We start from the raw sequence: 26,998 nt of genomic DNA on the forward strand, positions 1-26,998 counted from the left end.
ACCTGATGAATATATAAGGCATTGCATAATTAATGTAGTAAAAAAAAAGTACGCACTATTAATATTTTATTTCATCGATTTTTTTTTGCAATATGCATTTGCTTTATAAAACGATGTTGGGACAGAATTTTACTACTTCGAATGCTCTTTTTCTTTTTCTGGATGAATAATTGGTATATATGTCACCTGTGGCTTATTATGGCAGCTTTGGGGCATCCCAAATCATAGGCAGCTCCTCATGGTGAAAAAACACAAAATTAGGTAGATTTTGAATTTAATCTTGGTTCCAACACATATGACTGTGTCACCTTAAGAAAATTATTTAATCTAACTGGATGTCAGTTTCCATCTCTGCAAAATTGTATCTACCCCATGATTATTAATACTTTAATCTCCATTTTGGGACTTTAAATCATGACTGATGTCTAGGGTCATGCTATTTATGACACATACTTTTTGGCGGAGAAATAATTGAATCATTTTTATTTTTAATGAAGTACATTATCCTTGCTAAAGAATGCATTCTGTTGCAATTATTAAATAATGTCCTCCTGTCACCTTCTCATCATCAATCCCCTGAAACGTAATAGAAATTATGCATATGCAATGATCTGGACAAACTTTTTGACTATGATACAAAACAAGAGGTTCCATAGAATGTTCCGGTATGTGAATGTAACATTGCCTCGACATGGGTATAGGGTTTAGTCTATGCTGAAGTGATTAATCCAGGTCCATGTGGCTAGGGTTACGCCCTTGAAACAGATACCCAAAGGCATTCAGTCCAGTCTTCACTGACAGAATATCATTCTCTCTAACATCATCAATCAGGAAGGCTCCATTAGAAGGGTTTGCCTGCAGCTGCCCAGACAAAGCTCCTAGTTCTCAACAGTAGTAGAAGCAGCAGCTGGATGAAAGGGTTTTAGCTGAGCAATATGCCAACCAAATGTCAGGCAGCTTATACTAGGTTCTGGAAAAGAAAGGACACTTCTAGGGTTCCATCTTCTTCAACAGTGAACAAAACTCCTCACCTTCAAGTTAGCTCCTCTCCTGTTGGCTAGAGTTGTAATCCACACACTACCTACTCCTCCTTGGCTCCAAAGCACACTCCCTGATACCTCTTATGCAGTTGAAATCCAGTGCTGGGCTACACTTAGCCACTGCCCACCACAGCCTCAAGGCTGGAGGTCAGCCTGACCCTCCGTCTCAGACCCCCATGAGGAACCCCCAAGCCCTGTGCTTTCCTGAAAATTTCCAACACTAAATAATAGCTACCTCATCCTTGTCTCTGATATTACTGCTTTCCCTGATAAAATGAGGCTGCCTTGTGGGTTGATACTAAGCACTTAACTCCCTCCCCAACCCTCTGTTGACTTCCAGCCACCACCTGGCTTCAGCTGAATCCTGACTCTTCCCCCAAGGTCAATGTCACTGCATGTGGTTATACACTGCAAATCCCAAGAGTCAACACTGACACAGACCTACTCATGTATGGCTACTGGGTCCCTGACATGGGGTCAGGGAGACTACCCCTGTCTGTGAGGCTGAGAAACTAAATTTAATGTTTTATTTTAACTGATTTGAAGTTACATTTAAAATCTGATACTCAATTCAGTTATTGGAGGGCACCCTAAGTATACTGGGAACAACTTGGGTATGTGAGTCTAGGTGTCCAACAATAAATTTTATGAACCTTAAATAGAGGTTAAGTATTTTTAATGAAAATTTGGCTTCTGAATTAAGATGTACTATGCATGTAATATACATACCACACTTCCGAAACTTAATAGGAAGAAGCATATCAAATTAATGACGTTTACAGTGAGTACATATTGAAATGATAGTTGGATGTATTAGGTTAAATAGAACATGTCATAAAATGTATTTCATCTGTTTCTTTTTACTTTTTTAATATGGCTGTTGGATAATTCAGAATTACACGTGTGACGCACTTCATACTTCACTGGGTAGCACCGCCACGGACCACGATGTGGAAGGCACTCTTTACAGTCATGCAGCGCCCACCCCACACAAACCAGACTTGTTGACTCCATCAATGAGAGTGGTTCCTCGGCAGCTCTTAGGGCTGCCTACTATTAGCTCAGTATCCTTCCTTCTTTAAAGCTCTAGATGACCATTTTTCTCCTTTTCTAGAAACACTTCCAGGTGAGTAACGCCCCACAAACCCTTGTCCATTGAGGCCAGTGCCACTGGATTCTACCACCTCCTAGCACTTCCTGCTGTTGCCATCTACTGAGCTTCTGGTCACTTCCCTCATTTCCTGAAGACATTAGAATCTGACTCCATTTTCTCAAGATCTTTCTTCATGGTGTCCATGCCGATAATCTATCCAAAGTAATAGTCTCATGCTTTTTTGATTTCCTCACGTTCAACGACCTTTCACACTGGTGAGCATCCTTGATGGCCACACCCCGGACTTGGTCATTACCCAGATGTCTGATTTCTCTGAAATCGTATCCTTCAATAGCTGATTATCTGGTTATGATCACCTGTTCCCCTACTTCTTCCTTGTCCTTGGTTATACTGCACATGGTCTTTGGTACCTTAGGGACATCCTCGTCATAGATACCTCCATTTTCTCTCAGTCAGGCTTCTTGCAGCCTCTCTGTGTTATCTGCATATATGTAACCTCAAGGATCATTATTTGAACATCCTTAAATTCCTGACATCCTGAACTTCCTGTAATATATATCCGCAGAACTCCCCACCTGACTCTGTCTTCTCTCTTCCACTCCTATGTGAACAAGCACTGCTAGAGAAAATCACACAATTTTACCTAGTGCCTCTGTAAGTCAAGAGACTGATGATCTTCAACAAGTGTGTCCTTAACAACGTCTTCTGACAACATCAGAGTAGTTTTGGTTTGAGTCCTCTATCATTTCTTTCTGTGAGCTTTCCAAAAACAAAAACAAAAAAACCCTAAAAGCTCTTGAATCCCAGCCCACCTATTTATAGCAGAGTTTCCCTTAAACGTTACTGAGAAATCTAAACTTATTTTCTACACTTTTTTTAAACATCTTTTTTAGTTTGTTTTTTGTTTGTTTGTTTGGTGGGGGGGGTAATTAGGTTTATTTATTTATTGTGGAGGTACTGGGCACTGAACCCAGGATCTCATGCGTGCTAAGCGTGTGCTTTACCACGGAGCTACACCCACCCTGAGAAATCTAAAGTTATTAAGTATGATTGTCTTTGAATTATTTTCTCCTCCCTATAAACTCCTATCGTATATCTATACTAATGCTCACCTCTCTTCCTCCAGGATCAGAGAATGACTGTATCCTCTTACACCTGTTTAAGTCCAACTCCTGTGCCTGTACTTCCAAGGCATGATATAAACATAGATAATAATTTTTAAAAAATCTTCATTTCATGAGAGCTAACTTTGTGCCCGGCAATGTGCTAATAAGTACATTACAAAAATAATCTCATTTATACATCATAAAATTTTTATTACGAAGATATCATTTCATGTATGAAGAAATGAAGTTGAAAGATGTTTAGTGACTTTGGACAAAATGACATAGCTAATAAGACATTATATATATGTCTTTATGGTATAAACATTATTCTATTGTAGCTCATAATAGACCCCTAGAATCTCTGAAAGCTTACTGCACAAGTTTTAGAGTTTCTTGACTGTACTCTCAACTAACTTTCCTCTTTCTAAGGGCTCTTTTTTCCCTAAAACACTCTTAGATCTCACTCATATTAAAGAAAATACATCTTGGTCACAGCCCATCTCTGGTCTCACCTATTTTCTCTCCATTTCTTTCATCCACAAATCCTGAAAATATAATCCGCATATGCTGTTTCTACTTCTTCACCTTAAATGTATGCTTCCACCCACAAAACTTTGGATGCTTCCTCCAAAATTCTGCCAAAGCCAGTCTTGTAATGGGCCGCAGTGACCATCATGTTGACAAACAAACCTGCAGGATCCAGTCTTTATATTACAGGACCTCTTTGTGGCATAGGAATTTTTTAACGTGGAAGTTTAGTCAGTTTACAATGTTGTATCCATTTCTGGTGGGCAGCATAATGTTCCAGCCATCCAGGTACATATATATTCCTTTTCATATTCTTTTTCATTAGAGGTTACTATAACGTACTGAATATAGTTCCCTGGGCTCTACAGTACAAACTTGTAGTTTATCTATTTTGTATACAGTAGTTAGTACCTGCAAATCTCAAACTCCCATTTTATCCCTTTCTGCCCCCTTTCTCCCCCAGTAACCAAAAGTTTGTTTTCCATGTCTGTGAATCTGTTTCTGTTTTGTAAGCAAGCTCATTTGTATCTTTTTTTAGATTCCACACACGAGTGCATAGGACTTTTTAACTCTCTTGATCAAAAAAGGCACCCCGCTCTTCTTTGTTTGCTCATTGTTCTGTGACCTCCAAGTTTCTGCAGAAGGCTTGCTCTCTTCCTCCACCCCTTAAACATGAACCTTTCTTGGGGTTCTCTATCCAGTTCTTCTTATCCTTCTGCTAAATAGCTCTGAAATATTTCAATTCCCAGCATTTCTTCAGGGAGTATGTGCACACGAACACATCTTAACTATGATTATCAAGCTAATTTCTATCTCGAATTTCTACTCAGTATATGTAAGTCTGAATCTTCAAATATCTCCCTTTCTCCCTCCTCCACCTTCACTGTTGGCCTCACTGAGTGCCACAACCCCTGATTTATCAAAGAAAGAAACTTGGGGGGGATCCTTTTTTCTTGCCTCTTTCTGTGTTTTGTTATCTCGCATCTCCAGCTACTATGTTCTTATAGATTTTTCTCTATAAATATTTTAAGAATTTATCATCATCTCCCTCTTTTTAGAATGCTGGGCCACGTCTAGTTATAAAAAGGACATGCAGACAAAAGATGAAGGCAAGTGGTACTGAAAGAATCAGGGAATGGGTGGGAAATTTTTTACCGGGCAGTCAGATAAGGCTTCTAGGAGGTGGTGTCCTTTGAGTGGAAGCTTGAAGGTGCTGAATTTGGTAGTACTGCAGAATTCTGGGTAGGACTGCAAAAGGCCAAGGCGGCAGCAAGCACAAGAAATAGTCAGGAGGCCCGTGTGGCTGGAGAGGAAAGAGGGGCCCTCGGACATGAGGTCGGAGAGACGATGGGTGTGACCAGGAAAATGAGGCAAGAACTTATAGGTCCTTGTAAGGACTTTGCTGGCTTTTACGCTGAGTGAGAACAAAGTCTGTTGGAGAATTGTTGGGAGGTGGGAGAATGATGGGTTCTTTTCTGATTTTCAAATGACTACTTGTATGGTTGTGCTGATAAACAGTTTGGGGCAGCAGGAAGGGGCAAGAATAGAATCAGGGAACAAAACTGGGAGCAGCTACTGTATAATGCAGGTAAAAAAGGATGCTGGATTAGCCCCGGTGTCAGCGGCAGGCGTGGTAAGAAATGGTCAGATGGTAAATCTATTTTAAAGGAAGAGCTGGGAAGGTTTGCATGTGGGTATAAATAAAAGAGAGGAATTATGGGAGACTAAGATTTCTGGCCCAGCTGGAAGGTGGTGTTGGCATTTATTGAGATGAAAAAGATTCTAGGTCAAGGTTGGTTTAAAACTCAGGGCTTTTTAAAAACAAAAGTGTATTTGATTTACAGTGTTGTGTTGGTTTCTGGTGTATACAGCACAGTGATTCAGTCATACATACATCTATGCATATTCTTTTTCATTATAGGTTATTAAAAAATATGGACCACTTCACGAACTTGTACGTCATCCTTACACAGCATCCACGCTACCTTATTTGCATCATTCCAGTTTAGTTTATGTGCTGCTGAATCAAACATTAAAAATCAGGGCTTTTGTCTTGCTCCTTAGCATGGAGATCAAGGATCTTAATGACCAGATCTCTGTCCATCTGAATCCATATTCCTTACCCCATGCAAGCTCTCACTTTAAATTCTAACAAAACCAAGTTACCAGCTAATCCTCCTTTAACAATGGTTTTGATTTTGATAGCTTTGATTATACTAAATAAATTATACAAAATTTTAATTGCACAAAATTCTTTGATTATACAAAATAAATTCTATTAATACTTTAGCCTTTTAAAGAAATATTCCCTGAGCTATCCTCAGCAAATTAGATCCTCTGTTCTCTACGATGCCGTAAAAACCTTCATGTTTATATAATTTCATTGCCAGTTGCTGGTGTAATCCTTGCGTAGCCATTAATCATGCCCCCAGCCCAGGCCCTCAGCCTGTGAGCTACTTCATGGCAGTTCTTTGTTTTATATAAGCTTGAAACAAGTTGTCATTTAATAAATATTTGAGTTAGGAGAGTATATAAAGGAAGGAAGGAAAGAAGAGAGGGAGAAAGGAGAAGAGAAAGAAAGAAAGGAGGAAGTTTGTTTGTCTGCTCCCCTAGAAAGCTCAGGTCCCTCGGTGGACCAATGGGGAGAAACTCTTCAGTAACCCTCTTCATTAAGGCTTATGTCTATGCCTTTCTGGTTTACACTCCGATGTCACCTGAGCCTTCTTCCAATCCGGAGCTCAGGAGACTCACCAACGTGCTTCAGATAAGCGGGGCCTTTCCCCAGAATGATGACCCCATCTCGGAGTTCCTAAAACGTTCCCTTGTCAACCCTTTGGATGTTTAACTCCCACGTGTCAATGAATGTTTAGCACGTGCTCAGTTCAATGCATGTTTATTGAATTCCTTCTAAACTGAGCAACATTTTACATCTTATTTTGTTACATACTTAGTCCCAGTCTTATCTACGAGGTCTTTCCAGGTCTTGACCTGTGTCACTGTGTAGATTTACATGCAGCAGATAAGGTATTTTTTTTTTTTTTACAGTTGTTTTGTTCCTTCTTTTAGGTACAAGATGTCTTAGTAATAAAGAAAAAGAAAGAGGCTGATGTTCTCTGCCAGCCTGAATAACTCAGAGTTACTAAGTGTTTGTGAATAATGAATGTCCAACTGAGGCGCCTGAAATATGAGTAACTGGCCCATTCCAGACACAGGGAGATGGAGGGCTCTCACTCGGCAACAGGAGTTTTATTCCCCCATCTCTGCCTTCTGCTGTTCCCCCTGTGGGGGTGAAGCTAGCACAGATAGCATTTCAGGGCTTCTGAAGGAATCAATCTCACTTTCTTCCGTACCGGCTAAGCCATCCAAACAAAGAGGAAAAAAATGGTAGGGGGAGACCCCTGCGAGGTGGGAGCCAAGTGAACCCTAAATCTTGATGAATCCCATACACAGAAATAGAATCACAGGGTTTTCCATTTTAGTCTCACTGAGAAATCTATTTGGAATTTAGATTGTTGGCATTCCAGATGCTGACTAACATGTTCCAGGCTGTTTATAAAACCTCTTGCCTGTCTATCTCTCCTTAGTGAATCCCTTGCCACTTTATTGATAAGTTGCCAAGGAGAACTGATGATTTTCAAACGTATTTTGAATCAATGGGAAGAAAAGTTCCACAGCTTTCATAATAAATGAATACGGAGCTACAGCAAAGGCCAGCATTCTGTCTCCGCCTCCCGCAGTGAACAGTAAGCCCTGTCTCTCGGAGTCCCCCTCCCCAGCTCTGCAGGAGGCACACGGGGCCCTGGTGGGCATCTCTGGGCCTGTGCGCCTGCACTTCTCTCTGTGAGCCACAGGGGACTGGGCTATGCACTGAGGAATCCCTGACCAAATCAAGCAGATCCGGCAGTATTTTGGCCAGGATCACATCATTTGGACGCATCCAACAAGTATCCACCAGATGCGCCACTTGGGTGCTTCCTCCCAAGTGTGATGGCAACGCTTTGACAGTCCAGCACTCCCTCCTGGAGAGGAGTCTAGGCTGCTCACCGGCTGCACAGTCTCTCTTTCTCATGCCTGACGCCCTCACTGCACTGGTCCTTTCCATACAGGACCGGAGAGCACTGTCTGTCTTTCAAAACACAACGGTTTGCTCTCAAACTCCTCTTTCAGTTATGGAAGTTCAAATACGACAGTGTGAACGAAAACCCAAAGGCATTCGGTGCTTCTCTGAAATTCTCTTTAGAAAATCATTTTCCACCATCAATGATGAAGTCTTGTATTTTATGCAGAGAAGACAGAAAATAATCATTTTGAAAGAACTGGTCAATGATTGGCTTTTGCTGTACTTTTTCCAATCTCTAGTATACAGAAGTTTGGGGGGAAATTAAATCAGTTCCCTTGGTAGTCTCGGGAGGTTTCCAGGAAGTATGGCCGTTCTTCTAAACAGAGACAAAATGAAAGACAAAATGTAACACTGCTGACATCTTCATCTGGGATGGAAGAAACAGTACAGTGATTGATTATGCTTGTACAGCAGGATACTATTATGAATCCCAGATTACTCCCAGCCCCTATCAAACAGAGACCCAGTTTGCGGCATATCCAGTAGATCGCAGACATTTTCTATTTTGTGGCTGAGTTTTATTTCTCTTATTCATTTCCTTTCACTTTGTGCTGACTTACATCTTTCCCTCCACGTGTGTTTTGAATATTAAGAGTGTTAGTGACTTTAAAAATATTGCTTCTGTCAGTTTCCAGCATATCAGTGCTTCACATCAGTAGCTTCTTTTATTTCAGTTCTTTTTTGGGAGACAGAATGTTGGTCTCACTGTTTCGTTCCAATCTTTGGCTGTTCTCACATATATAATATTTCAAATACAGTTATGTCTTTTTGCCTCCCACCCTCATATCATACAAATGCAGAGACAAGACTGAAGGAGGCTAGATTTTGGCTAGCCTTTTAGTGGGGGGAAAAAAGGGGTATGTCTTTTAAAACTCTATTATTACATGTAAATGTTTAAAACAATGTCTTTACTACTTTTTGTTTATTTAAAACAAAGATAACAACCCTTCAAAGAAATCACCCAGTCAACATATACTTCTCACAAATAAAATAGAGAAACGTGTCTGGTTCTAAAACATCAGTAGGAAAACCAGCTATGTTCTAAAACCGACAAATAGTATTTCAATTTTTTCCTAAAGAGAAGGTCACGTTGGCAGGGAAGACGTGTGGCGAACAGAACAGCGAGTGAATCTGAAGTCTGAAGAGTTTGTTTCAAATGCTCAAATCTGCTTTCTGTAAAGCTGTAGCCGTGGGCAGGTACACAAATTTTCTTGAATTTAAAATTTCTTATCCATAAAACTGAGTTTTACTACTGCTAAATCCTTTCCTAGGGCTTTTGTGGGGCTCAAATGAGATCATGTACACACGCCAGCCTTTGTTTCAGTATCTGTGAGTGTTTCATCCGTGCTCGGCATCCTCCGAGATGCTGCGTCTGTACAGATGCCTGAGACGTCGGGCTTGTTTTCCATGCACACCCAGTTTCATGGCTCAGACTAATCAGTCTGCAGGACAATACTGTACACTAAGTTCTGAGACAGAAAAAAACACGTTGCATCACGGAAGATGGAGAGAGAGAGCTCTTTTAGCCACCAGTGACGACTTTTTTGACAATTACTAAGGATGAGCAACTTTGAAATGTTGATGCTGTCTGTGAAGAATGACCTAGGTAATAAAAATCTGGAGGCTGATAGGAAGTGCTGAGGATTCAACACAGTTTGAATGTAAGGTGTGGAAGGACTGGTTGGGATGGGGGCAGTGGCGACACCCCCGGTTCTCTGGCCTCCCTGGGATGCAGTTGTTGTGGCTTTCCCGCCCTTCCACGGCGAGGAAGGAGTCATCTTTTCTGCCATGCCTGTTTTTCTCCTGTTGGAACTATTCTAAAGCTCAGTTTAATCGTCCTCCTTTTGGGAACTCTATCTGAGCCTACAGGAATGCACGGCCTTATCAAAATGTAAAAAGAAGGAACTCCAGCAGTCACATATGAATCTCTAATGCCACAGAAATATGTCGATCACAGAAGCATATGGTTTCAACTTCCAGTCTCTTTAGAACCCCCCAGGGAGGAAGAGTAGGGGAGTCAACAAGGCTTTTCACCATCTTATAAGGCATGCCTAGCATTCTAAGCATCAGCTGAAAGCAAAATAAAAACAATAAACAAACAAACAAAAAACTCAAACTAATAATCCACTGAAATACACATGTATCAGAAATCAGCTGGGGGAAAATCCATAAAACATGTGTCCTTCTATTGCTCACACCTACACTCAGGCACCAACCTTCTAATACAAAATAATTCACCCTGGAGGCAGAACTGTCTTCCTGGCTGCAGACATCTGGTGATATGAAGGTAGCTGATAAAGTGACTGGATATACAAGTTGTGGTATATTTATACAATGGAATACTATGCACCCATAAAAATATTAAAATAATGCCATTTGCAGCAACATGGACAGACCTGGAGATTGTCATTCTAAGTGAAGTAAGTCAGAAGGAGAAAGAAAAATACCCTATGATATCACTTAGATGTGGAATCTAAAAAAAAAAAAAAAAGATGCAAATGAACTTATTTACAAAACAGAAACAGACTCAAGGACATAGAAAACAAATTTATGGTTATCAAGGGGTTAAGGGGTTGGGAAGGGATAAATTGGGAGTTCAAGATTTGCAGATACTAACTACTATATATAAAATAGTTAAACAACAAGTTTCTATGGTACAGCACAGAGAACTATATTCAGCATCTTGTAGTAACCTATAAAGAAAAATAATCTGAAAAGGAACATATGTATGTATGTATATGACTGAAACATTATGCTGTACACCAGAAATTGATACAACATTGTAAACTGACTGTTATCTCAATAAAAAATAATAATTTTTTAAAAATTCAGACAAGGATCCTCTAAGTGAAATAAATGCATTGCCCACTGATTTTAAAGTGGAAACAGATACAAAGGAAGTAAATTCTAGAAGCTGCTGAGGAAGAAAACAAAGCAAAATAAAAACATAAAACCTTCAATTCCTTGCATTGCTTAGGAAATAAAAATAGCTAAGAAAAAGTCAAATAAAAGTGACCTTTGGGTGAAAAACAGAGGAATAAAGCTTCCTACAATTTGTGTTTACATTTTAATGCTAAAGAGCAAGAACAATAAAAGTAGACTGTCTTAAATGTCGTAGTTTATTGTCAGTAGTATTCACGTCAAACATATATCTCGGTTTTAAAGCACAGGGATGCGTAAACAGCACAGATTGCTCCTCTGCCGAGTGTACAAAGGGCAGTAAGCTAACAAAGGCTGGACGGTTTTGAATTGTTATTAGTGGCAATCTTTCCAGAATTAGTTTGGGAAGGCATGAGTAACAATGAGAGCAATTCTATTTTTTTCATTCTTCCCAAAGAAAAATGGGTGGGAAAAAGTCATTAATTTGCTAAAGGTATTAAGGCAAAGGTCTATTTATTCTAATAAGTGTGACCTAACCAGTGTGCTAATAGAGCCATTCCTAGATTAAATCCTCCCAATTGTCTTGGAAATAATTTGGCCTGTTTCTTTTTTTTTTTTTTCTTCCTCTCATTAAATGAAATAAGGAGAAAAGAGGCAAATAGCAAAAAGCAAAAATCATGGAATCTTCTCTAATTACAGAAGAGCAGATATTGAAAAATGATGAGGAGTCACTCACCTGGGGTAGAAGGAACGTAACTGCAGGGTTTCAAGTGTACTTTCCGCATGTGGTTGTGGAATGGATTCTGCACAGTGCCCCTCACTGAGCAGTGACCTTCATATGACCACCTGATGTGGGTTTCCCAGACAACAACTTGTGGACACGCCCTGCTTATTTCTGGCCTTTGTTTCTTCCCAGAGGCTACATGGCTGCGACCAGGACACAGAGTGCATCCCTCATGGGCCAGACACAAGGTATAAGGACCGATGGAACGAGTTCTGTTACCCAGAGGCACCTCTTCCCAATTGGATGCAACAGCCCCAATTGAAAGCCTCACCTATGAAAGAATTTTCCTGAGATAAGAGGGACATGTTTCACCAATTCAGCATCATTATCCTGATGGTACCTGTTCCACAATTTTGAAAGCACTGGGAGACACCAGTGGGGCCATTTCCCACCCTTTCCGCGTGCACATTCTCAAAAACTTACATTTAAATTTTTATGTTTAGAAATGATGATAACAATGCTTGCTCTGGTCACTTACTCTCTATTATCATCTGGACCCCAAATTGCTACAATAGTGACTAAAGAATTTGTGGAATAATTTTTAGGAAACTGAAAAATGTTAGACAATACTCACTCTTGATTTAACAAGTCATCTCAACAGAAAAGTAGTAAGCTTCTGAAGTTTAAAATGGATAAAGTAATCTATGCAATAAATGTGATTCAATGTATTTGTTCGTTCAGTCAGAAAAATATTCCTCGAGAGCTGAACATAGTACTGTGTCGAAGTGCTTTGAGATTGTGCTAACAATTCTAATTTGAGATGAAACCTCTAATATTGCAAATCATTCACATAAATTCTCTACCTTCTTGGCAGATGTGTGGAAAACATTAGAGCCTCTCTTTGAATAAAATTAGCAAATATCAAAAGGATAATTAAACATTTAATCTCTGTCATACCATTGGCATGTATTCTGGAATGGTTTAGAAAGAAAACTTCAATTTGTAAAAACTTTCTTTCATAAATGTTTTCCCCCAGATATCCTGGCTACTTGCAAAGTTATTTAGCGGGAAATAGCTCTGGGCACAGAGGAAGAGCTAGCCCAGACCACGGGAATCTGTAGTGGCCCCTCAAGTTCAAGACCAGGGAATTATGATCAATCTTGGCGACAAGGGGAGGGTGTTCAGAGATGATGGGGTCCTAGACATCATCTTGTCCAAGTTTCTCATTACAGAAGTGATGTAATCGGAGAAACTAAATGGAGGAAGAGCCTCAAATTCTCTCCAAGGGCAAAAGGGAACCTTGTTCCTCCAACTCTGTATTAACACATCCACAAAGATACATTTAATCTGCACATCCTCTCAAAATGCATCCTTACTTAAATAGATCTCTTCGCTGGCTCAGACGGCACGATGCCGCACGCAATATGTGCTAAACTGTGCAAGGCCAGTAGCAAAGAGCCCGGTTTTCAATACGGTGTTTAAAGCAAACTCACGAAGCGTATTATGTCAAGTGATTATTCACAAGCTTTATCTTAGACAATCCACTATTAGCATTGTGATGTAAGAAGAGGGCTAGAAAATTGATATCCCAGAGCCACGTCAAAGATGGTAGCAGTGGCTAATGGAACAGCACTGATTCTCATCCAACTCATGATTTTCTTAGTGACAAACCATTATGAACATAGCAAAATAGCCATTTCCTTAAAACAATTGATTAAAATGGCTTCACTTCAAATGCTCCACCTCTAAAAACTCCCTTTCTCCAATTAAACCTATCTGCTAAACCCAAAATCAACATCCATCAGACTATCATTGAAGAGCTTTTAAAAGCAGCATTTTTAGAAACACAGAAGCGAGCCCACGGGACACAACTGTACTTCTAAGTATATTAAACAAACCTCGTTTAAAAGCACTGATGTGCAGAATGTTTGGTTAAATTTGATAAAAGCTTCTCTCAAAGTGAAAGTGTGCTCTGCTGGCTCTAAAGATGTTCCCCCAGAGAGGACCATCACGTATTTGCCTGCTTGATTTGATTGTAGAAATGTGTGTGTACGTGTGTTCATAGCATGTTTTCACACCACACGCCTTGGGAAATGCCACAAAACCCAGCGTGGTTTTCTATGGGGAGCACAAAAGAAGGTATTAAAATTCCAACATTATAAAATCTGATGCCACAGCAGAAACACAGTAATATTCTTCATAAATTTAAAAAGCATGTCTAAACAAATTTATGAGTCACTCCCTGGTGAGTATGCTTCCAGCGTTCTATCATTTTTTCTAAGTATCAATGACACAAATTATCCTGCATTGCACATTTAATTTTTTAAAGCTCCCAGTGAAGCCAAAATTGTGATTTATATTTGAGAATTAAAATAAAAGGTTCATTAGATGGTAGCTTTCATTCAATTAAAATGGTGAATGTGAAGGCTTATGGATAGCTTTAGAAGAAATCATTTAAAATATATGTTTTAAAAAATTGTTGGAATTTATAGGAATGGGGGGGGGGTGATTTTTTTATTCTCCCTAATGTCCAGGACAATTCTGTTTGGCTTTTCTGAGTATCATAAATTAATAAATATATGTTAGATTGGATTCGATAAGATCTCATTCAAATGATATAAAGAGAAGAAGAACAAAATAACACCTGAAAATCACTGACATAAATTCATTTGAATTGAAAGAAGTTTGAGGTGAAAAGACTAGGAGAACATTTAAGTAAACATCAGTCCAAAATGTATGCAAAAAATATTTAAATTTTTAAAAATACTTATATTTTTGATCTTTCAATTATCATGCTGTCATTTCTATCTTAGGTGATGGCAGAGGAAACACACTCACATTGGCAAATACACAAATTCTAGCAGTCACTTTCTGGGGAGGCGTTGCTTTTGTAATGGCAAGAATATTTTATTCAATCCTTATTCTAAAATGCTAATATCTACAGTGTTTTAGAAGTTGAGGGTAACTGATGAGAAAGAGACTAATATTTAAATGTAACAGTTTGTGTAGATTTTTTCATTTAATCTTGACAATAGCTTTGCAAAATTACATAATCGATTCCATTTCAGAATGTAAAGAGGGATACCATACGTCCATGATGACCCTGGTATGTTACAAATAGTTATCAATGCAGTCATTAACGGCGCAGTCATTAACGGCGCAGTCACAGTCAGAAGTTCCTGGTTTCGATGATAAATTAGGTAACTATAACCATAGAAATCAGAGAACTGAGACACAGCATGTTAAAATAATTGACTAATACCATGCTCACCCTTGGCTGATTCCATATTGAAACCTAGTTATGCGTGAATGCAGTCATTCTCTTTCCACTCCTCAGCCCTACGTTAAGAGTCAGCAAGATCAGCAGGGGTTTTCAGGAGAGCAGTTCAAGGATGGAGAAGTACAGCCAGTCGCAACAGGAACGTCAAAGACCCTGAAATGCTACCTTAGAAAACCAGTTCTCTGGATTTTTCTGCTCCAAGGATGTGTTCTTAAAAGGCAAATAGTCCTAGTAACACTTCGACCAATGAATTCATACTAAAGTGACAATGAGTCATCAGTGAGCAGGAAAGGGAGCAGATTAAGAGAAATACTGATTTAAGTGGTAGAGGCTGGAGAAGGAAAAGAAGGGAAATAGGGGGATGGAAGCTGCCCAAAGGGACAGAAGCTCACCAACTGGGAAGGTTAGTCTGTTTCATCATTGAAGCCTTGATGTAACACTCTAAGGGAGGAGCTTTCTGACAAAGGGTAAGGACACCACCTGATCTGGCAGAGACTGGCTGCCAGGAGTGGGCACTGTTGAACAGAGGGATGGATCAGGCACTGGGGAGAACAGAAGAGAACCAGCAGGAGCCATTCATGGCACCAAGAAAGATGAAGTCCTCATGGAAACATTGTGATTACTCTCCCAGTTCATAGTGGATCAGCTGCTGCTCTGGGTTACATTAGTTGTGGCTGATTTTTTTCCATATTTAACACAGGAAGGGGAGAAAACATAGAAAGAGGAAAAGGAGGTGTAACTCAGGAATCTGAAAATCAACAGTGCAACAGAGGAGAGACATTAGTGCTTTCCAGGAGTAGCAGGACCAGACCTCTGGAGAGCAGAGCGCGGTCTGAGTACTCGCTGAGCCACCAGGGAAGCTCCCCCTCGGCCAACAGGAAGCAGAAAATGATCAAAGCAATGACGCGACCCAGCCGAGCCCTCCAGGCGTGCTGGCCATCATTAACTTCCATGGTGTATCCTAAAGGAAGGGAAGGACTGCAGTTCCTTTTAAGATACACGTGTGGACGTTAAGAGATCTGTTCCAGCAGACTTTCCAGATGTCTGTTACACACATTCCTCCCAGAAGTGATCTTCAGTTATATGGCCTACAGCTGCAATCTGTTCTCCCTGCTGGAGGAAGTAAAGGATACATAAATACGAAACACCGCCAGACCACGACTCTCTGCCCTTGGTTTTAAGAGAGGAGATGACAGGTTCCTCAAATGGGAAGAATTACCCAGGAAACAGACCTAAAAAGAAAAAAGTCAGGGAAACAGCAAGCAGTGAAGTATCTGCTAAGCAAATGCAAGGGGCAAGAGGATGAAGGGAAGAACCTTGACTCAAACTTTCCATCTCTTTGTTGGTTCTAGTTTGGGGTGAATCCAAATGCAGTGCTGATGCTGCGTCATTCAGCTTCAACAGCCTGAAGAGAGCTGGGTTTGAGCAGGAGACATGGAGCTGTGTCCCCGAATCGCGGGCCCCCAGCTACACCAGCTACACCACTTGAGAACCTTCAGTGTAGACGCTCAGTGAGTGTCTTCTTGGGTTTCTATCCTTATTCTTTTGGTCTGTAAAATGGGGGCAGCAATAACTGTTTTTCAATCAGGAGTTCATTGGTAACTAGGAAGACAAATTTCCTAAAATCAGCTCAGGCAGGAGGAGGTGATTGCTAGCAGTAGAAAGGCAAGTTTCTCGGGCTTAAGCAGAAGTACAGCCGGAGGGGAGGGCGCACCGGAAGCAGAACAGGAAGGAGACCAGTGACGCTGTCCATCCCCCCGCGGACCCACGTGGCCTCAGGCCTTGACTTCTCCTCCGGCACCTGCTTCACTCCTCTCTGTCTTGTTTACACATGGCCTTCCATGGTTCCCCCAGGAGTCTTCTCAGTTCCCAAGCCAACGTCACATAAATAAGAGATTCCGACGGACTCAGCTGAGATCCTGGGTTCTCTCTAACCCCCCGTGGCCAGTGGAGGGAGAAAAGGACCCTGAGGCAGAATGATTTTCCCCTTCGGGCAGGAGAGGGAGGATGACTTCCCCAAAAGCCATGCAGAGTAGAAGGTTGAAAGTTTGGCAGAAGAAATGTCTGGCATCTCTAACTTACTCTATCTAACAAGGTTGATGTGTAGAACAAGGCACATCCAGAACACACAGAAACGTGTTTTATAGTCCTGCAAAGCACTATATAAATATAAGACACTGGATCCCTTACACCAAACTCTCAGAGGCTTAACATCCGGACCACCCTTTGGAGAGAGTAATCCATTTAATTGTTATTGACTTAGAATGACAGGAGACCAGGAAACCGTCAATGAATTAAGAATGGGAAGATGAATCCAGAACACAGATCACAGGCGGCAGATATTGCTCTCAAACAAACCAAAACCAAAACCAAAACCAAAACCCTTAAAGCAATGGACTCCCAAAGACATGATAGAATTACAGGAGGATTTTTCCATTTAAACATCACGTTTCGTTCCAGTGTTTTCATGTTTTGGTCCCTGACATCAAGGTTGTAGCAGATGGATCTGTACTGAGGGGACCCAAAAACCAGACTCCAGCCTATAAGTGTGTGTCAATCTGTCATCTGAATGTATGTTTGCATTTATACTCTTCTCTGTATTCATAAATCTATCGCTCCAAAACGTATTTGAAGAATATCATTTACATAAGTGATCAAACTTGAAGCAATGTTTATCAGCATCATGCTGAACTGAATTTGTTCTTTTCCGCATTTGTATAGTTCGTAAGTTACATTCTAGTTACAATCCTGTATGCTTCTCTCTTAGTGGATGACCTTCCTGCTCTCAGATGGCTATGTGTCAGTTGATTCCTGCCAATAGTCAGGTCAGAAAATATATCTCTAGCATTTCTTGCTTCCCTTACATATACCTTATTTTTTTTCTCACTTTGGAATTCTCCCCCCCTGTCTTTATTTTTAAGATACGTATTTTTGTGCTGCACTAAAAACAAAACAATTCTCAATCAATGCTGGTCATTAGTCATTCATAACCTTAGCATGAATTTCAGCCAATGTGGCTCCTCTCCCAAGGGTATTTGCATATAAACTTCATAATGGAACAAAAGGCTTTGTTTTTTTATTGAAATAACCATATGTGGATTTATTTTTATTTTTATTTTTTTCTGTAGAGGAAATAGCCCTCCTCTCTGATGCTTGCCACCTTGACCTGTACTGAGGTTGTCAACCAGGGTTAAGCTAGCCCTGCACATGGGTGTCTTGTATGTACCAGTAGGGGTGGAGCAGCATGAGGAGTGGAGATGTGGCCAGCTGTGTGACAGTCCCAAACCGTTAGGGAGACAGTACTGGATGGGATGATAAAATGCGGGTGGGAGTTATATGCAACTCCACACCATATACCAATTTATGTCACTGTGAATTCATTATCATATGCAACTCCAAAAAATTTTCCTCTTTAATTTAGCATCTCTTACATCTAGCCTAAATTTTCCTTTATCACTCCCCAGTCGTAGCTACAAGCTGATGGTAAGTATCCATGGCTCTGTTAACAGAATTGGGGCGAATGATTTGGGCTGTCAGCTAATGGCTGCCATACAATAAAATATGCTTTAGAAATGGAGCTGCAAATATAACATGTTCTCATTTAACACGTGTGTCGAGAAATGAAATAAAAGTTGCCTTACCCCCTCGCTTGTTGATCTTGGCGTAGCCAGGAGAGTAGCTCCCAGACATGGAGGATGAGCTGCTGAAGGCGACGTGGGGGAGGCCAGACACCAGGGGCTCATCACATTTTTCTGAAAAGAAGAGACAGAGAGAGAGATTCAGTAAAGACCTTCAAGTAGTCATTGGTGGGTTTTGGTTAAAATAATTATTGAACATAGTAAACATTTTAAAATCTATGGTACAACATCTAGAAAACGACCAGAACTGAGGTAACTCAGCCATGCTCATTCTGACACAGGGATAGTTTAAACAGCCTTTCTCCTTCCCTTCCTGCTCGCCTGCCCGCCTGCCTGCCTTCCTTTTTTATTGAAGTCTAGTCAACTTACGATACTGTGTTAATTTCTGGAGTATAGCACAGTGATTCAGTTATACATATATATATTCCTTTTCATATTCTTTTTCATTATAGGCCATTACAAGGTATTGAATAGAGTTCCCTGTGCTCTACAGTAGGAACTTGTTGTTTATCTATTTTATATATAGGTAAACAGCCTTCTGATTTTCAAGAGCTACAACTCCGATGAAGTGCTTTCTTCTGAAGGGCTTCAAGGCAGGTCTGCTATCTCAGAAGCAGGGATAAAGCTGTGGTTGTTTATTGGACAAGCTCTGGAACTGAGCACCTCCTAAAGATCTTCAGTTATGTGTTCATTATAGGGATAGAGTGAAAAACATTGATTGGAAACACTGAGATCGGAGGAGGGAAGACCAGGAGGAATAATGTCCAAATGGAGAGATTAGGAAATAGGTGTGCGGAAAAGAGAGCACAAGATAAGCACCAACAGAAAAGCACTGCTGTCTGAAAAATTCACCAGCCCCCCTCATACCTGACCATCAGCTGCACTGGAACCGGGTGACTCCTTAACGCTGTTCATCACTTGGCTTCTACACTGCCCTTAGCTTTTTCCCGCTCCTCCCTCACTACTGCTGACTCTCCTCTTCCACCTTGATGAACCTTTCTCATTTTCCTGATGTCTTCATGTTAACGTTTAGATCTCTTCTCAGTCTCCTCTTGCTTTCTGGGAGACTATATCAAGGGTCATATCTCCTTGTATTGGAACATCCCAAATCTGACCACCTCACAACACCTGGTCCAAGCAGCCATCAACGACCACTGTTGTAAAAGGCTGAATCGTCCTCCTGCACACAGCAGCCAAAGGGATGGTTTAAAAAAATACAGGTGGACTTTTTTAAGGTTCTACATATTAGCGATCTCATATGGTATTTTTCTTTCTCTTGTTGGCTTACTTCACTTGGTATGACAATCTCCAGGTCCATCCATGTTGCTGGTGATGACATTATTTTATTCTTTTTTATGGCTGAGTAGTATTCCATTGTATAAATATACCACAGCTTCTTTAACCAGTCATCTGTCAATGGACACGGGTTGCATCCATACCTTGGCTATTGTAAATAGTGCTGCGAACACTGGGGTGCATGTATTTTTTGAATTAGAGCTTCCTCCAGATATATGCCCAGGAATGGGATTTCTTGATCATATGGTAATTCCATTTCTAGTTTTTGACAGGGAACTATATTCATTACTTTTTAATAGTATATAATAAAAAAGAATATATATATGTATAACTGAATCACTATGCTGTACACCAGAAATTAACACAACATTTAAACCAACTGTACTTCAATTAAAAACAAAACAAAACAAAAACCTATGGTATCTGAAGAAAAAAATACTGATGGGAAGGTGGCTCCTGTGTGTAAAATATACTTCAATTCTTGCTCCCAATCAGACTTCGGAATGAAGTCTGAAGCTTTCCAATGGCCCACAGTGGCCAATGCACTGGTCACCTCTCTTTCCAGCATCCTTGTCCTTTACCGTCCAGCCACCCTTTTCTTCTAACTGCAACAACAGACCTTTCCTGCTGTGGTCTCCGCAGTGACTCTTCCAGCCACCACAAGGCTTGTCCCTCTCCTCCCCCGGCTCTGCTCCATTGCACAGGCTCTCCAAGTCCTTGGAGCAGCATGGGTATGGTGCTGCCCTCACTCTCTATACCCACTTCCTGCTTTATTTTCCTTCACAGCATTTAGTGCCACCTGACACATTATGTTTTCACTCATTCAATTGTTTGGTTCCTTTTCTCTCCCACTAGATTGGAAGCGCTATGGAAATAAAATTTTTGATAGTTTCCTTAGTGCCTACTTTCCAGTGATCTGAACAGACCTGACACCTGGCACGCACTCTAACGTTTGTACAATGAAAGAATGAATGAATGAATGAATGAATGAAAGAAAAACAATAACAAAAGCAACGGTAATTCAATGTAACAAATTCAAGGAGTCTTTAAGTACGATGCTGAATTATAACACCGCACAACATCCAATTTTTAGAGAGACACTCTTAAACCCCCAACAAATGTTTCCATGTGCTCAGGACTGTTTACATGTGCTTAGGACGGAGAATTACACTGTATATTCTAGAATGGTTTCTAGTTAATAAACAGAAAAAGAAACTAGCAAGAGAAGGAATGAACTAGTTTTCTTGAAAAGTCACTCAAGTAGAGTGAAGTCCCCAGTGATACTGGGGAAATGAGTTATTATTCATTATCTCACCACTCAAGTGTGTCCAAACCTGAAGCTAAAATGAGCACATCCATCCTTGTAAAACATTGTTAGATTTCTTATTTTTCTTAGTTATGCCACAAGTGCCTCTGGGAAGTATGGCATGTGTGCATGAAGATATTCCCCAGAAATTTAAATGTAGAAGAATGAAAAGATGAACATAAAATGTATTTTAAAGGTATCCGTTCACAAAGTGAGAATCTACAGTGAAGGATTTCACATTAATTGTTTAAAAATGTACTATTCAATTTAGCTGCCAATGAGCACACATATAAAACCCTGATTTCCTAGCTTCTGACTCAGTCTAAATTTGTATCATCTTCTGACGTAAGTTCTGCATTTAACTGGAGTAACTGTTACGTCTAAAGTTTCCATTAGATTAAGAATGTGCTAATGTTTATCCATTTTTGTTTTATTCATTCAAATATGCACCAAGCACCTAGGCTTTTCCGGGCACAGGGGGCATGGCGGTAGGTGAAACTGACAACGTTGTTTCTCAGCCTCGTGTAATTTAGGTTTCAGTGGAAACTAAAACTGAACTAAAACAAAAACAACAGGTAAAAACAAAAAGGTTAACTTATAGTATGAGATGGTGATAAACACTACAGAGAGACATTAAATATGAAAGAGGGGGCAGGGAGTTTGGGTGATCGAGCGGAGGTTGAGAAAGTTGCTATTTTTTGCTGCCTAGTCAAGAAAAGCCTCTGATTAGGTGACATCTGAGTAGTAATCTGAAGGGAAAGAGGAGGTAAGCTCTGGTAGAAATCTACGGGGTCCTGCTGGGAGAAACCTTGTCCAGTCTAAACCTTCTCAAGAGGGCTCGCTTCTACCTGATAATGAGGAGTGATGCATTTTCCAAAAGGAAGCATTCAAGGCATATATACTGTTACATGTTTCATTGCAAGTAATTAAAATGATGTTGACCAATAATTAAGTGATCCATTAGCTAGTTCAAATTTAGAACTTAAATACAGCAGTTATAAAACCTGAAGGCAATTTATCCTTATTACATTTTTAATTGACTTCTGTAACAAATTGATCATCTTCACACCAAATTCTAAAAATTCTCACTAATTTTTAAAAACTTATATAAATCAAAACAACAAAATTAGAATAAAATTTCGATCAGGAAAGATACGAGCATATAAAAGACTATACATTTTAATCAAGGTGACTATAACATTACTATCAGAATGTAAGCATTGGCAATCTCACAGTCTTCTAAACTGACAACATCTGTAACATACAATTAAGTAAGAAAGATGCTACATGTATGTTCTCCTGGAAGACTTGAATCACAAATGTTTGCTGAGATCTAACTCTATGCTTTGTACTGTTCTAACCACTTTGGGCAATTATATACATATAACTACATAGACATATATACATATATAATGTATACATATAATATATATAAATACATAACAATATATGCATATATAGTATGGCTATATATAGTATAATATATAATAACATTTATATGTTTGTATTGTGTATATATATACAATAATTGTATAATAATGTACATATATAGAACACTGTATGTATATATGATAGTATATAATATTATATATATATATCCCATTTCATGACTGGCAATACTATATGGACCCACATAAAATAATTAAACATGAAATGAGAGAATCATACCAAATAGTTTGTAATTCAAGCTGAAGAGACTATAATCAAGTAATTCAAGTAAAGGCAGGGCTGCTGTTTAGATGAGTTCCTTGTCCCTCCTGGCTCTAGCCTATGTGTGTGACCTTGAGTATGTCCATTAACCCCCTTTCTACAAATGACTCACGCAGCATGTGAGGAAATTCACTAAGTTTCTCTCAAGCTTTCAAGCCCGCATGCCTTGTCAGGACAGGAGTCCACAAGTATGTCCCACAGGCCGAATCTGGCTCACCGCTCGCTCTGTGAGTAAAGGGAGGCGCTGGAGCCTCGCCTCTCTCCCTCATCCGTGTATCGTCCGTGGCTGTGTTCACACTGCGGCAGACTGCCGAGAAAAGAGACCATGCGGCCTCCGAAGCTCAACCATTTACTATCTGACCTTTTATAAAAGAAAGTTTTCCAGCCTCTGGTTTAGTATAACAAGTACTCCACGTATCCATGAAGAAGAATAATTAACGGTCACTTATGGTATCGGGTAACACATAAACAAGGAATATGACCTGAAGAATTGGGAGAATACGGATGGATGGGAAGAGGGCTACGAACACTGTAGAAAGAGGAGACGTTGTAGGCAAAATCATGGAGGCCACCATGGGTATGGAGTCTCCCAGAGACGTTTGGAGCAGCACTCCACGCACGCCCATATTGCCACACTGATTATTATGATGAACTATCCATTTTTATCTCCAACTGTAATGATAGTTATTACACATTACACATTCCAAAGAGTCAGCTAGAACATGTGTCTCAATATTTTGCAGACATTAAAGATTAGGACGTCAGGCAAATCTCTGGAGAAAGTTAGAAGGTTTATACTAGTAGTACTAGGAGAGAGAGAGAGAGAGAGAGAGAGAGAGAAAATGTTAACATTTGAAATAACTTAGTATTGTATTTTCCCACACAAGGATGTCTTCCAAAACTAAACTATGGCCATGCAGTTATGGCAAATATTTGGTCTCCAATGTACTTCCCTTCCAGGGAATCTTGGATGGAAACTAGAGGAGCAGATGGGCCCTGAGTTTTATTTTCACACAATGTCAGTCAATCAGGAAGGCAGCCTAGCTGTACGAATTCTGTGCTACTTCAAGCTGGAACAGAGGGAAAGACTGGCAAATGGAGATAAGATGGCTTTGCCCTTCACCTACAAGAGCCGGGCTGAGAGGGGCCTCTATTGGCAAGCTGTGTGGACCGGAGTTGGCAAGATCAAAGGGCTTCAGAACACATGTAACTGACATTAGCGTATCACTCAAATGTACCTCCGATTGAAAACAATGCTGGAAGTTTTTCACAACACAACACCTGTTAAAATGATAACACTGAAGAGATATGTTTTGTATCACACATTTTATATCATACAAGCCTAAGACCCAGAATAAAATTAAGAATAGTGAAAGACCCTAGAACCAAGCAGCACTAGCCGGATGCAAATTCTAGCAACAGCTTCGATACATATTTAGGAAAAAAACAAAAACAAAACACGGTGGAAGGTACACTGATCTCAGGTGAATGCATCATGCAATAGCCTCATTCAATTCCCAACTTTTGATGCTAGAGCTACATTAATTCTACCTGCAAATTCACTCAGCTGAGGTCTATGACCATCCCTCTCCATTGCCAGGGCAAATTTAAGTGGCCAGACCACCCCCTAAACTCTTCTATTTCCACTTAACAGGCTCCTGCCTTGCTTTCGATGGCCAGAACCGTCTTGAGTTACAAACTAAACAGTTGTGCTAATTTCCTTCTCTGGCTCCCCGGTAGCATCTCAGTTCCTCCCAGAGGAGACCTGTCTTCCCCTGATGTTCACTTCAGGCTCTGGAGTCCCATCCCAGTGCTCCGGGGCTGCGTCCCGCCTCCAGCTCCTGAATTTCCTCATGCCCTGTCTGCTCACCCAGGTAATTGTAGTCACCAGCCGAGCCTGCAACCACCTGAGCATCCAACTGAGATCGACTGTGTCCAACCCACCAGTAACCACGTTACCCTCTGTGCCATTTTGCCTGACTTCCTAGACAGATCATGCTTTTGGCTATATTGCTTCAAAGATGGTGGGACATCCCTTGGACAAATAAAGTGTGATTTCTTGTCTAGCCCTAATGGATAGTTTCAGGATTTGAATGAAAAGGAGACTGAAGTCTTGACTCAGGTCAAGAAGGAATGAAGGAAGGAAGGAAGGAAGAAAAGGAAGGCAGGCAGACAGACAGCCAGACAGAAAGACTGAAAGACACAACACTAATAATAGCATCACAATCTGTTTCTTTCCAGCTCTGCTAGGCTATTTTCACTCCCTACAAACTTGGGCAGCCGGTTACAGCAGTGTTTTGATCTGATGCACTTAGAAACATGGCACTTTGTCTTCTTTCTGCAACATGTATGACCTGAATAAGCACTGTATTTTTCACCTCAGGACTCTACTAACTTGAGCATTCTATTAAAGAACAGAAACAACCTGAGATCATTCTGGATGTTACCTGTGGAAATCCCATACGCCAATCACTTCTCTTTATGGAAAGGGCGTAATCTTACCTGGAAGTCAAATGTCTTTAAACTTTGTAATTCATATTTTTTGGTATTTAAGTATTGGATTACTTCTTGAATAGAAAGAAAGTACAGGAAATAGAAATATGACATTCTCTTCCAGTACTTTTTCATAATTTTTTTTTACATAATTGAAGTTTATTTATTTTAACTTAACCTTACCTATCTGATAAATATTTTCTTGGGACAGTTGTGACTTTCAGAAGCAGTATGAGGCTAAGGTTTCCCCAGTATTACCACAGTAGAAGAGAGTGCATGCTCTTCACAATAAAAAAAAAGAAAGAAAGAAAATTGAGATTTTATTCCCAGCAGCATGAATTTAGATGACTTACTTCTATCTTATCCAGAGTCTCCTCAGTTTTTCCATTACCTCAAAAGTCTTTTTCCAGTTATGGATCAGCTTTTCTATGATTTTTATCTCACAGCAATAGAAAATAAATAGTTTTTAAAAAAAAAATCAGTGTTCCAGGAACATTCTAGAAAAATGTTTGCTCCTCCTTAGGGCAGAAACCCCAATGACTCCAACTCATCTTCTGTTTCATATGTCTTCAGTTCCATCACGCTTTCCTCCCATTTTTATGATTCATACGTTGCTTTGTGTACCTCATGCTCCAACTTCCGTGGCCTACTCTCTGTCACCAGCAATAAGGTTCATTTTTTCCCCCTGATCCTATAAAATTCTATACCATACAGGGGAAGAAAGGCTTCTCATAATCCACAGGAGTAATCACTGTTACTACTCTTCAGAGATCCCCCCACCACCACCACACACACTGCATTTAATATCACACATGTTTTTAAATAAACAGGAGAATTTACAACCTCCTCTTTAGGGTACTCTGTCCTATCATAGAATCCCCATATAAATATTGCCTTTACTTTTAAGATAAAAATAAATATTGTTTTTAGGTATTTCATTTTATATAGGGATCTTTCATTATTTATATTCGGATCTGCACAGCAGAGTTAAATTCCTTTGCACAAAAAACGCAAGTGTGTTAGCTCGCTAGTAAAACAGATTATCTAATTAAATTGAGGATTAATTGTCCTCCCACGCAAGATATGGAAGAATGGATTTGGTTCTCTCTGCCTAACCCACGAAAGGACCTCTGGGGACAGTGGCCATGAGGAGAAGTACAATTAGTTTGCCATCAAATGCTAATTTAGGGAAAAGTTAAAGATAATGAATTTAGAATTAAATCAACTGAATGGATATATTTTACCTGATACGTGATGAAAATCAGTAAGTGAGAAAAGGAAACCTATCTGTTCCCTTTTTCTTCTCACTGAATCTTTCCTGTTTACTACTCGATGGAAGAAGCGATCTTTTTCTTTTTTGTTCATTTCCCATCCAATGGGACACAGTCCAATGTGCTACCATCTGCATTACAGAAGCTTTGAGCTAAATAAGCAGCTGCCCCATCTCCCGTCTCAGTAGCATCAACAGTAGAGGCCACTAAGCCAAAATCAGTAAATAAATGAATACTAACAGCAATCATTTATTCAGTACTCCTGTGACAGACACTAGTCAGCAGTTTGAGAGAATTACCTCTGCGAGTTATTGTAGTAAGCCTCTGACATAGGTACCATTCCCATTTTACAGGCGAGGAGGCCTTACATCTCACAGCTAAAGACGAATAGAGCCAGGACAAAAACTAGGTTGTGCCTGATTACAGGACCTACGTTTCTGAGGTCTACATGTCAAGGTCACCTCATCTCTAGACTCACTTTGGATAAAATCT

At 40.1% G+C, this 26,998-nt stretch overlaps 1 protein-coding gene across 3 annotated transcripts in view; it reads right to left on the bottom strand.

The window, feature by feature from the left end:
* Window positions 1-26,998, bottom strand: part of CNTNAP2 (contactin associated protein 2) — a 1,833,097-nt gene that overhangs the window by 1,256,025 nt on the left and 550,074 nt on the right. For all 3 annotated transcript variants that reach the window (XM_064487267.1, XM_064487269.1, XM_064487268.1), the window contains one exon: window positions 18,434-18,544. In XM_064487267.1, coding sequence (XP_064343337.1) covers window positions 18,434-18,544 — 111 coding nt within the window. The remainder of the gene's footprint in view (window positions 1-18,433; window positions 18,545-26,998) is intronic.

The sequence above is a fragment of the Camelus dromedarius genome, chromosome 7 (genome assembly GCF_036321535.1).
Source record: "Camelus dromedarius isolate mCamDro1 chromosome 7, mCamDro1.pat, whole genome shotgun sequence".
Lineage (NCBI taxonomy): Eukaryota > Metazoa > Chordata > Mammalia > Artiodactyla > Camelidae > Camelus > Camelus dromedarius.